The 11,415-nt window shown below is 52.9% G+C and overlaps 1 protein-coding gene across 3 annotated transcripts; it reads left to right on the top strand.

Moving 5' to 3' along the window:
- The first annotated feature begins 5,301 nt into the window (after nucleotides 1-5,301).
- SLC25A39 (solute carrier family 25 member 39) lies at nucleotides 5,302-11,280 on the top strand. Of its 3 annotated transcripts, none has more exons than XM_036757199.1 (12): nucleotides 5,302-5,510; nucleotides 7,100-7,199; nucleotides 7,286-7,345; nucleotides 7,540-7,584; nucleotides 8,089-8,198; nucleotides 8,615-8,682; nucleotides 8,897-9,021; nucleotides 9,295-9,468; nucleotides 9,723-9,832; nucleotides 10,208-10,289; nucleotides 10,506-10,586; nucleotides 10,737-11,280. In XM_036757199.1, exons 2-12 carry the CDS (start codon nucleotides 7,115-7,117, stop codon nucleotides 10,853-10,855), a joined length of 1,059 nt encoding a protein of 352 aa, XP_036613094.1. In that variant the 5' UTR covers nucleotides 5,302-5,510; nucleotides 7,100-7,114; the 3' UTR covers nucleotides 10,856-11,280. The 3 variants fall into 3 exon arrangements, with proteins under 3 accessions (XP_036613094.1, XP_036613097.1, XP_036613095.1); XM_036757202.1 differs by lacking the exon at nucleotides 5,302-5,510 and adding an exon at nucleotides 5,646-5,811; XM_036757200.1 differs by lacking the exon at nucleotides 5,302-5,510 and adding an exon at nucleotides 5,891-6,054.
- Nucleotides 11,281-11,415: the final 135 nt, after the last annotated feature.

Genomic DNA, 11,415 nt, shown 5'->3' with positions numbered 1-11,415 from the left:
AAGTCACACACACACACACACACACACACACACACACCCTTCCCCCTCCTCCAATCATCTGACACACACACACACACACACACACACACACACCCCCTTCCCCCTCCTCCAATCATCTGGTGTAGGTAATTTTGTAACTTACTTTCCGTTTCAGCTTTAAATTGGTCTTTCCTCATCATTGGTGCTTTGTCAGTATTTGCTGGGGATTGTGTGGGAAAGTTGTGTTTCTCTATCACCTCTCACATTGCCATCTTAACTGGAAATCTCCATGTGTATTCTCCCCATTCTCACCTTTTCCCACATTTGCTAGTTATCAGAGTTTGTTTCAGATTTAATTCAGAGTAGAGGCTGTTAACCTGGGCTATTGGGTTTTTTTTCCCAGTTCTTATAACTGCATTTCAATAATTTTCTTTGTAGTCCTATGTATTTTATTTTATCATTTAAAAACATTATTCTAAGGAGGGGCCCATAGGACTCATCAGACTGCCACCCAAAAAGGTTAAGAAGCCCTGATTTTGAGGGTCTTGTCAAGTTTTCCTTATAATTTCTCTAAAATTTCCTCCTCAGCATAAGCTATGGTTATTTTCATGATGGTCTTTTTGAAAATATTTATCATTAATGTGGTAATATTTGATAACCAAATAGTCCCTGAAATAATGTTCCTTGTTGCCTCTAGGTGTCGGAGAAAACCTACTTTGGCAAACTTTTTTTTTTTGCAACTTCTTTATTCTGCTTTTACTTATAGCAAGAATGTCAAAAATGGTAAGATTCAGCTATTCCAGTCAGTCAGTCAAGTAGCATTTATTAGGCACCTAGGTAGCATTTATTAGAAATGTTCTAATCATCGGGATACAAAGAAAGGCAAAAGTTCCTGCTCTGAAGGAGATCAGAGTCTAATGGGGGAGACAATATACAAACAACTATGAACAAACGAGATATATACAGGATAAAATGGGGGTGGTCTCAGAGAGAAGGCACTAAGATTAAGACTTTTTATATTTATCATGGATCCTGCATTTCCATTTTAAAATATTTACTTCTCTTTCATTAAAAATTCATTCTGCCCCCACCCCAACAAAAACAAATCCACCCCTCCCTCCTGGATCCCAAACAGCCCAAGCAGAAGGGACCAAAAAGGCAGACTCAGTGCCTTGCTGCAAAGTTTCCATCTTGCCTCGGGGCTGAATTCCAAGCCCCTGGGTTCCTGGTTGTCTAGCTCTGGCTGGCCTCTCCTGGCTTCTGCTGATTGCGATGTAAGTGATTCTCCACCTATTTGCTCACCTCAAAGTTCTCCGCTCCAGCTGGGGAAGGCAGGGAAAAAACACACTCAGCATCTTGCTGCAAAGTTTCCAACTTGCCCTAGGGCTTAACTCCTAGCTTGGAATCCAGGAAAGACACATCGATTTGTTTTTGTTGGGGTGGGAGAAGTACCTTGGACCCACAGGGACCCCATCCTGTTGGCTTTATTGCCCAGTGGACCCTCAGGACTTGGAACTGGGGACTGGAACATAATGGGGAGAACAGACCCCAACAGAGCTTTGTTTGGACTTCGGGTGCCAAGTGGAAGCCTGCAATGGCAGTTTGGGGAGGAGACATCCCCAAGAGAACTCTATTTGTTCGTCTGTTTGCTTTAGGACTTTACTAACTAAAGCATGACCATGCTTCAGGGTACTGGGAAAAAGCCTGCAATGGCAGGGTGATGCTAAAGAAGTACTTTATGAGCTAAAGAGATTAACTTGCTTTGACCTAGGGGTGGACATTTGAATTGTAAACCCATATTTGGGAACGTCACATGTTTTGCTTTGTTGTGAATGACATGTTTTCGTTGCCTGTGTAATTGGATCACAATGTATGTTCCAGGATCCATGGCTGATTAGATTATGTATCCTGGAACAATGGGTGGAGTGTGTTGTTAAGCAAAATGGGCTCTTAGCACTCAGTTCAACCAGGTGCCCTTGAAGAGTCTGGCTTTTGTTTCCTTTGATTAATTCAGTGTATTTCATTGAGTCTTACCAGGTGCTAAGCCCCAGGCCCAAACCCCTATCAGGTGCTAAGCCTATGTGGTTGTGAAGCTCCCAGTGTACTAAGGGGAGGTGCTAAACTCAAGAGCCAATGATAGGAGCCTCAGTTCTGGTCATTCAGATGACATTTGATGACATCTGAAACGGTGTAAGAAGAGAAGACAGAGCCATTTGCGCAGGGCTCTCACCCTTGGTGGTGTGGAGACTCTGGGCAGCTGTAGCTAAGAGTCCTCCAGCTCATAACCCGGATGTTGGGACTTTGTTAAACTCTGGTAACTATGTATTGGGATTTGAATCAGACATGGTCTGTCTGTCAATGTTTGTAATTTGTATTTGTTCCGAAGTTCAGGGTGCTGGATTTTCCCCCTGAACTAAGTGGATGGTATTTGTATGCTGAATTAAAGCAAACTTGTCAACCCTTAACATCACTTTCCTTACTAAAGCAGATCAAAAGAACCTGGGCTTTGGCAGCATTCTTGTTGTTGGGCTTGTGTTGGTCTTTCACGCCCACAATAGCTGCTAGCCGGATTGTTGCAACAGGGACAGACAGTGAAAATGCATATACATATATACACAAATATCTATATATTCATATAATATATAATAACACATTGTATATTAATATATTATGTATAATATATAATCATCACCACATGGTCAGCCTTCTTGTAATAGTAATTGCAAATGTTAATATAGTGCTGATTGTGTGCTAAGCGTTTTACAATTGTCATCCTATGCGATTCTCACAACAACCCTGGGAGGCAGGTGCTATTATCATTATCTCCATTTTACAGATGAGGAAACTGAGGCAAATAGAAGTTAAGTGACTTGCCCAGGGTCACACAGCTAATACGTGTCTGAACCTAGGTCTTCTTGACTCCAGGCCCAGTGGACCTCTCCATCATCAGCTCTTTTGGTCCTTGGAAAACAGACTGGGCTCTAACTGGGGCCGTATTGAAAACATTTTCTTTGTGGTGAAACCTGCCATAGCCTCTGAGAACTCAGAGTAAACGCCATGCCAAGAGGAGGCATCAGAGTAGGGTTTCTTGGAGGCTTGTGTATCAGTTATCATTACTCTCCTTAAAGTACATCAAGGTTTGTGTCTCTCATAAGGCCAACCCCACAGAGTAGTGCAGATTTCCCCCAGGAAGAGGGCTAGAGACTGGTGGGGGGCTGAGGAGCTGAGTAGAAGCTGCCTGTTGGCCCCTCCAAGTCCCCGTGCTTCCCTGGCAGCCTGCCCATAGGAGGCTGGGTCTAGCTTTCAAGCTGGCTCAAAGGGCAACCCCTGTACATCAGATGTGTGACAGATTGTCAGAATGGCAAACCATTACCCTTCCTCTCTTAAAGTCACAGAAGCCAGCCTGAGATTGATGGGGGTGGGGGTGGGGGTGATTTGTTTCCCCCTGAAAGAGAAATGGGTCTTGGCAGGGAAGTACTAAGACCAGGGACTTGAACCAAATGTCTAGGCTTGCAGTGAAGGGATTTTTCTAGCAGTGTGATATGTGGGAGAAACAGCCTTGGGATTTGGAGGCAGAGGAACTGATTGATTGGGTAGGGGAAAGCTTAAAGGGAGGAGAACCTCAGCTCATTCAGCCCCAGTGTACTCCAAAACACTTAACCGGGTCCTAGCTAAGCTTAAGTTTCCTCATCTCTTAAGTGGAGATAAAATGTCACCTGCATCCAAGGGGGGTTTTAAGGATCAAATGAGCTAATGTATACAAAGTGCTATAAATACTAGCTATCGTTAGTCAACAAGAATTTATTTAAAAAGTGCACGACCCCACTTGGTGTGTGCACAGTCTACTTTCCCCCCAAGTCTTTTATTTCTGGTCTATTGTATTCCCAGTCTCTTCATAGGTTACTCTAAAGGACCAGAAAGACCTTATTTCAAATCTTGCCTCAGCTGTGAGCTGTGAGCCCCAGTTTCTTCCTCTGTAAGATGATAATAGCACCTAGCTCATGAGTGTTGTAGGGATCAAATGAGGTAATATGTAAAGTTTTGCAATTCTTAAAGGTTTCAGATTTTATTATTATAAATAAACACTATACATGTAAGGTTCACTTATCAGCAGTATGACCTTGGGCAAATCGTGTCTCTCCTCTGGACATCAGCTTCCCCCTCCTGTTGTTTTGAGTCCAGATACTGGAGTAGTTTGCCATTTCTTTCTCCAGCTCTTCTTAGGAACGGAAGCAAAGGAGATTATGTGACTTGCCTAGGGTCACACAACTAGTGAGGACAGATGAAGTCCAGTCTTCCTGCCTGCAAGCCAACTGCTCCACCCATTGCACCACCTAGCTGCTCTTCCCCCTCCTAACATGAGTTTTTGTTTTTGGACCAGATTTGTGATTTCAGTGGTCTGGGGAACTGGAACTCCCAGGGAGGCCACTACTTCCACTGATACAGATGTGGCATCTACCAGGCAATTCAGTCTTAAGAGAGTAGCCTGAGAATATACTGACAAGTGATATAGTGACAGAGTCTCTATCAGGAGTACCACTTGAACCCAGGTCTTCCCGAGCTCAAAAAAGGGCTGTCCAGGATCACTAAATTTGTTCACTAAACTGCCTCCCAAGTCTGAGGGTCTAAAACCCTCCCTGAGGGAAAGATCCCCACCCTCCAGTCCTGGGGGGCAAGGGGAGGAGACCCCGGAGGCCCAGCGCCAGGCTCGGGCTCTGAATCTACCTGTGGGGGAAAGGGAAGAGAGGAAGGGAAGGAGAGAGGAGGGAGAGGGGGAAGGAAAAGGGAGGGGAAAAGAAGAGAGAGGAGGAAGGAAAGGGATGAGAGGAGAGAGAGAGGAAGAGAAAAGGATAGTGTAGAGGGGGAGAAGGGAGAGGAGGGGGAGGGACAACGGGAGAAGGAAATGGAGGAAGGAGGAAGGAGAGTAGAGGATGAAGGGGGGAGAAAAGAGGAAGGGGGGAAAGAGGGGAAGGGAAAGGGGGAGGAAGGGGAGGAGGTGGGGAGGAGGGGGGAGGAGGGAGGAAGAGAACCCTCCCCTCCTCCTCCCCCTTCCCCTCCCCTCCTCCTCCCCCTTCCCCTCCCCTCTTCCTCCCCCCTCCCCTCCCCTCTTCTTGCCCTTTCCCTCGCCTCCTCTCTTGCTCCCCCTCCCCTCTTCCTCCCCTTTTCCTCTTCCTCCTCCTCCCCTCCCCTCTTCCTCCCCCTCTCCCCTCCCCTGTTCTTGCCCCTCCCTTCTCCTCCCCCTCCCCTTCCCTCTTGCTCCCTCTCCCCTCCCCTTTTCTTGCCCCTCCCCCTCCCCTCTTCCTTCCCCTCCCCGGGGCCAGTACTTCCTGTGACCTTGAGGAAGGGGGAGTTCTGGACTCCAAGGGTTACGGCTCCGCCCATCCGCGGAGTGGGGAGGAGCAGGAACTCGGGCTCCTCTTTCGAAAGCGCCGGGCTATGGGCCCGCTGCCCGGGGAGGGCCAGGATGGGCTCTGGAGGACCCCCGCTGCCCCCGGGACCCGACGCTTCACCACTGTCCACCCACGCGTGAAGTGAGGAGCGCGTGCGCCCCAAAGGCCGCCCCTGGGCTGGGGGCGGGGCCGCCGTCGCCGGGTTCGCGGCGGTTCGGCCGGCGCCACGCGGGAGGGGGAGGGGCGGGGCCGCGGAGGGGGCGGGGGCACCGCGGTCGGGAGCCGGGTGCCCGGAGCCGGGAGCCGGGAGCGAGAACGTGGAGACGGGAGACGGGGTGGGGGAGGCGACCAGAGCCGCGGGCCCCCCTCCCAGAACGGCAATGGGCTCGCCCGGCGGAGGCGGCGGCGCGAGGACGCGGAGCCCCCGCGGGGTCTGGGGCAGGTGGGGGCGGAGGCGGGCCGAGAGCCGGGGGGCGGGCCTGGGAGCCCGGAGCTGGTCGGGAGGGGGTCGGGGCAGGGGCTGGAGGCCGGGGGCGGGGGCGGGGCCGGGGGAGCCTCTTTGCTTAACCTTGCCCCGGCCCAGCTGCCCAGGGACCCCGGACCGATCCCCCGCCCCTCCCCGGGCCTGTTTCTTCCTCGGTGCTATGGGCTTAACCGTTTTAAACTCTGGGTCTCTGTGTATGCGGTGAGTGGCCCGCAGTGGGGGAGGGAGAAGTCCGAAAGTGGGGCCCCCTCTGTGCCCTGGGGGCTGGTAGACGAGCGGGGGGAGGGGACAGCTTCTTTCCTGCCATCTTTTCCCCCCCGCACGCCCGAGTCATCTCCCTCTGTACCGGGGGTTAGAGAATGTGCTGAGGGGGCCCCCCCCCACTTCTGGGGGGGTATCCCCCAAGTTGTGTCTCTACGGCGGTGTGAAAGAGGCCCCGCCCCCATTTCTGCCGGCCCGGCCCGTCGGGACCCCTCCCAGGAGTGCCAGATCCCCCCCAGACAGGGCTGGATTGAGCCAGGGGACTAGCCCGGGGGGCGCTGCCTGATACACGTGAGGGGCTTAGGTGTCTGTAGACCGAGGTATCTTGGGAGGGGTGTTTACTTCTCTACTCTCTTTTGCGCTTACTCCGGAAGGCGCTAGGGGGCGCAAGTGTGGTCTCAGACACCCTGGGCGAGTCATTGAATCTCTGCCTCAGTTTCCTCAACTGTAAAACGGGGGTAATGATAGCACCCACCTCATACGTGGGGTTTTTGTGAGGAAGACACGAGGTAATGCTTGTAAAGCGCTTAGCATTGTGCCTGGCACATAGTAGGTGCTTAATAAACAGCCCCATTCTGAGTCACCCGCATGACTTTGGGCAGTGATTTAGTATCTCTGGGCCTCAGTTTCCCCATTCCGTAGAATGAAGGTGTCGGATTGCTCCTGAACCCCTCCCCCCCACACCCTTTGCCCTGATTCCAGAAGTGCCAGGCTATGGGTCTGGAGCAGGGCAGAGGAGTGGAGGGGAGGGGCAGAAGATTGTGGCCAGTCCTATCAAAGTGCAGAGATACTTGGCCCTTTAACATCCTCCTGTAACCCCCGACTGCCTTCAGTGTGTGCCCCGGGGAGGAGGGAGAATGTGTGGCAGGAGGGAGGGTGTCAGGGCCTGGCAGGTGGGAGCAGCCGGTGCTAACTAGGGTGCCAGCAGCCCCCCACCCCTCTGGACTCCTCGTGATACCCCAATGTTCTCGACGATGCTTTACAGGCGGCGGGCAGTGTGATGGCAGAGAAGGCACCTGGGGGCATCAGCCCCCTGCAGCAGATGGTGGCGTCGGGCACAGGGGCCCTCGTTACCTCCATTTTCAGTAAGGAAGTTTGAGGGATGCTAGAGATTGGGGTTGTGGGATCGGGGTCAGGCTAGGTGTCTTCACAGTTGTCCCTATTCTCTCAGTGACCCCGCTGGATGTGGTGAAGGTCCGACTGCAGTCCCAGCGCCCTTCTCCCACCAGTGGTGAGTGCCTACCTGGACCAGGGTGGGGGAGGATGGTCAGCCAGGACTCAGGAGAATCTGTTCCTCCAAGCGCCCTTCCCCCGACCCTAGTTCTGGATGGGGGTGTGGTGGAGGGGAGTGAGTGGGTATGGGAATCTTAGGGACTGGTGAGCATTGGAAGAAGTTGCCCGATGGTGGTGGGTTTTATATTCTAGGGCTGGCGCAGTCCCAGGGATCCTGGAGCATCCCCTATACTAAATGTAAGTACATTGTGCTTTTTCCATAAATGGTCGTTCAACCAGCAGACTGGCTCTAGAATTGGGGCTGGTGGAGGTCGGAGGTTCTTCAGTCACTAGGAGGGCTCGAGAGGCAGCATAGAACAGTGAAGAGAGAGTGGTCATCCGTGGGCCACAGGTTTTAGTCCTTTCTCTGACAAATGCTGTTTTTGTGACTTTGTGGCTTTGGCCAAGTCACTTCCCCAGAACCTCTCTTGGGACCACAAGTTACAGATGGTTGCCAGTCTTCATTGGCAGAAGGAATTTCCATACCAGGCGTCACCCCCCACCCCACCCTATGAAATCATAGTTCCAGACCAAAAGAAAAATGTCTCATGTTCCCATCCCCAACCTCATCCCACCTCAGTCAGCCATCTGATTTTTTTTCTCCCCACCCCCACCCTCCATGTCCTGGGCTCTGATGGGATGGAGGCGGTCATCCTTCTCATGACCCCCATCCCTGCCGCTGTTCTCTCTTCCTGCCTCCAGGGAAGTGTATGCTCTACTGCAATGGCATTCTCGAGCCCCTGTATCTATGTCAGAATGGTTCTCGTTGTACCGTCTGGTACCAGCATCCCACCTACTTCACAGGCACCATGGTGAGCCTTTGTGCACGACAGCTCTTTGGGGCCCTTGGGGTGGTCTCTTGGGCCATGGAGGACTATCTCAGGGATGGCTGGGTAAGGATGGTTAAAGTTGGGTACTCAAGGGGCAGCTAAGTGGCGCAGTGAGTGGAGCACCAGCCCTGGAGTCAGGAGGACCTGAGTTCAAATCTGGCCTCAGACACTTGACACTGGCTGTGTGACCTTGGACAAGTCACTTAACCCCAATTGCCCTGCCTTCCCCCCTCAAAAAAAAAAGTTGGGTACTCAGGAGTAATCCCAGATAGGAGCCTTTGCTTGGACCCACAAAGAGCTTCTTACTCTCCTTTGGGGTGTCTGTTTGGGGGGCCCAGAGCTCCAGCCTTCTCCCCTCTGATAACCCCCTCTTCTCCCTCTGCCTCCCACCTGCCCAGGATGCCTTTGTGAAGATTACTCGGCACGAGGGTGCTAGGACTCTGTGGAGTGGCCTCCCTGCAACTTTGTGAGGATTTTCCTGGGCTCTGCCTTGGTCCCTTTTTTCCACTTGTGGGGTGGCGGGTGGGAGGTTGGAGTGGCTAGGACACGTCATGGAGGAGGGAGCCAGCTCCCACTCATTGGGTTCCCCAGTGGGAGCAAAGGGGACGCGGCAGGAACTGGAGGGTGTGGACATCACACTACCCTTCTGCCATAGCAGCTCTCCTGTAACTTCCCAACAGGGTGATGACAGTGCCTGCCACCGCCATTTATTTTACCACCTATGACCAGCTCAAGGGTTTCTTATGTAGCCGAGCTGTGACTTCTGACCTCTATGCACCCATGGTGGCAGGAGCTATGGCCCGACGTGAGTGTTCTTTGTCCCCCAGCCCAAGACAGTGAGGGGGGAAGGAGGAAGCCAAGTAGCAGCACCACCTTAACAGCCTTGACTCCTCATCTGTGATATTGATCCTTCCCACCCCCTAATCTCTCATTCCCTTCCCAGTCCCCTAACTGGTGTTTCTTGAGGCCCCGAGTCCCTCAGAGTCTCAGCTTCCCCGGCTGTCCAATCCCAGGCGCTACCTGCTGCTTTTCCTCTGGCCATCAGTGCCCTGACACCCTTTTCTCACCATTCTGGCAGTGGGCACTGTGACTGTGATCAGCCCCCTGGAGCTGGTGAGAACAAAGCTTCAGGCCCAGCATCTGTCCTACCGTGAACTTGGGGCCTGTGTCAGGGCAGCCGTGTCCCAGGGTGGCTGGCGCTCTCTGTGGCTTGGCTGGGGTGCCACTGCACTGAGGGATGTGCCTTTTTCAGGTACTTGGGGGCCCTGGGAGGGTGGGGTGAGATAGAAGGCTTGGGGGCAAAAATCTAGGGCAGATTGGGGTGCAAAGGAAATGGGGAGCTCGAGCCTGAGGGACTTTTGTGGGACAGGTGGCCCTGGGGATGGATGGGAGGGATGACAGGACTCTGCTGCCTTACATCTTCCATGAGCCCATCTTGCCCTCCCCAGGATACTCCTTGGTCTTCCCTGAACCTTTGCTGAGCCCTATCTCCACTCTCTCCTCTAGCCCTGTACTGGTTTAACTATGAGTTAGTGAAGACATGGCTATGTAAGATGGCAGCCAAGGACCGGACTTCAGTCAGTATCAGCTTTGTGGCTGGAGCTTTCTCAGGAACAGTGAGTGGGCAGTGCTGGGGGGGGGGGGGAGGGCAACGCTTGAGAGGAAGAGGTTGGGAGATGGAGGGAGGTGGGGAGGGAGGAGATGGACTTAAAGCTGAGCAGGCCCAATCATAGGGGATTTTACACATGTAGAGATGGCAAACCTTAGGCCCAAAATGATCAGGAGACTTGCCCAAGGTCGCAGAACTTGTGAGGGCAGCACCTTTCTAATTTCTTGGTTCTCAGACCAATCCTCTTTGCCTTTGAGAGGGTGAGGCTGAGGCTGGAAAGATGTACCTGGATAAGAGGGAGGAACTTTGGGCTCTGGCCTGGTGCCTTCGGGCAAGGGGCAGAACTGGTGGCAGGGTGGTGCTGTTCTCCTCCCCTTTCCAGGTGGCTGCTGTACTCACACTGCCTTTTGACGTGGTGAAAACTCAGCGTCAGATGGAGTTGGGAAGTGTGGGAGCCTTGAGAGGTCAGTCAGTAAACATTTATTAAGCACCTTTTATGTGCTAGCTACTGAATGCTGGGAAGGGCCTGGGCATCCTCAGAGAGACCCAGCACAGACGCATGGCAGGAGGGCATAAGGCAGTGCTGGTGACCAAGCCCTCAGAGCCACTGTGGCCTTTGGGTCATCTGTGCCTTGGGAATTCCTTAGTTTACTGTGTCCTTCCCTCCATTCCCTTTGCAGTGACATCCCCACGTTCCCCTTCCACCTGGCTGCTGCTCCGACGAATTCAAGCTGAGTCTGGGGCCAGAGGACTCTTTGCAGGTGGGCATCAAGGGCTGAGGCTGATGTGTCGGGAGTGGGGGAATCTTCAGGAGGAGGAAGGAGATGTGGGTCTGAGCTAGGGGCAGGGTTCTTGGAGCTCTCTCTGTTCAGGTCTTAACCCCAGGCTTCTGCCTTTGCTCTTTCCCCAAGGCTTCCTCCCACGGATCATCAAAGCAGCCCCCTCCTGTGCCATCATGATCAGCACCTACGAATTTAGCAAAAATTTTTTCCAGAGACTGAACCTAGAAAAACGCCCTCGGGGTCCCTGAGGGGAGAGTGGGAGAGAGAGATGGAAGACACCAACCTCCAAGATCTCCTGAGGAGACCAGCTCTGGCCCACAGCACGAAGAGGGGACTTAGACACACTTTCCTTATCGTGGGGGCTGTGGAGCACAGTGTCACCCTCTGTGCTGTATAGCCGAGGGTGAGATGACTCTCCACCTTCCCTCCCACCTGATAATACTGGGGCACCATGGAGGGAACAAAACTCCCCTCTCTTTCCATATTTTCTCCCCACTTTCCTACAGACCAAATGCCCCCAGCTCTTGGTTCACCGCCCTCTCCTTCCTTAGAAATCAAATTTGCTGTTGTCCCTTTGTTTTTCCCCTGGACATCTATCTCAGCCCCTGGTCCTGCTTTGTCTCCGTCTCCCTCTTGTTGAAACCTTTAGATCCAAAGATGATGCTTTGCTGTACTCTTGGCTTTGACTCTTGGTGCTTGGGGGCGTCATGAGGGGCAGGAACCCCAGCCAGCGGGCCAGGAGGCTCCTGGGCCCAAACAGGCCCTCCTTAGGAGAGGGAGCTTCTTTCCAGGGTTGAGTGATGGCTAG

Source organism: Trichosurus vulpecula, chromosome 4, assembly GCF_011100635.1.
Source record: "Trichosurus vulpecula isolate mTriVul1 chromosome 4, mTriVul1.pri, whole genome shotgun sequence".
NCBI lineage: Eukaryota > Metazoa > Chordata > Mammalia > Diprotodontia > Phalangeridae > Trichosurus > Trichosurus vulpecula.
This window is presented reverse-complemented; position numbering and strand designations above follow the sequence as displayed.

Excerpts from the sequence above, each read along its gene's own strand:
- SLC25A39 (XM_036757199.1), top strand. The coding sequence starts at position 7,115 with ATGGCAGAGAAGGCACCTGGGGGCATCAGCCCCCTGCAGCAGATGGTG. Across the intron at positions 7,346-7,539 it reads GCGCCCTTCTCCCACCAGTG|GGCTGGCGCAGTCCCAGGGA; the intron begins GTGAGTGCCTAC and ends TTTATATTCTAG. Across the intron at positions 7,585-8,088 it reads GAGCATCCCCTATACTAAAT|GGAAGTGTATGCTCTACTGC; the intron begins GTAAGTACATTG and ends TCCTGCCTCCAG.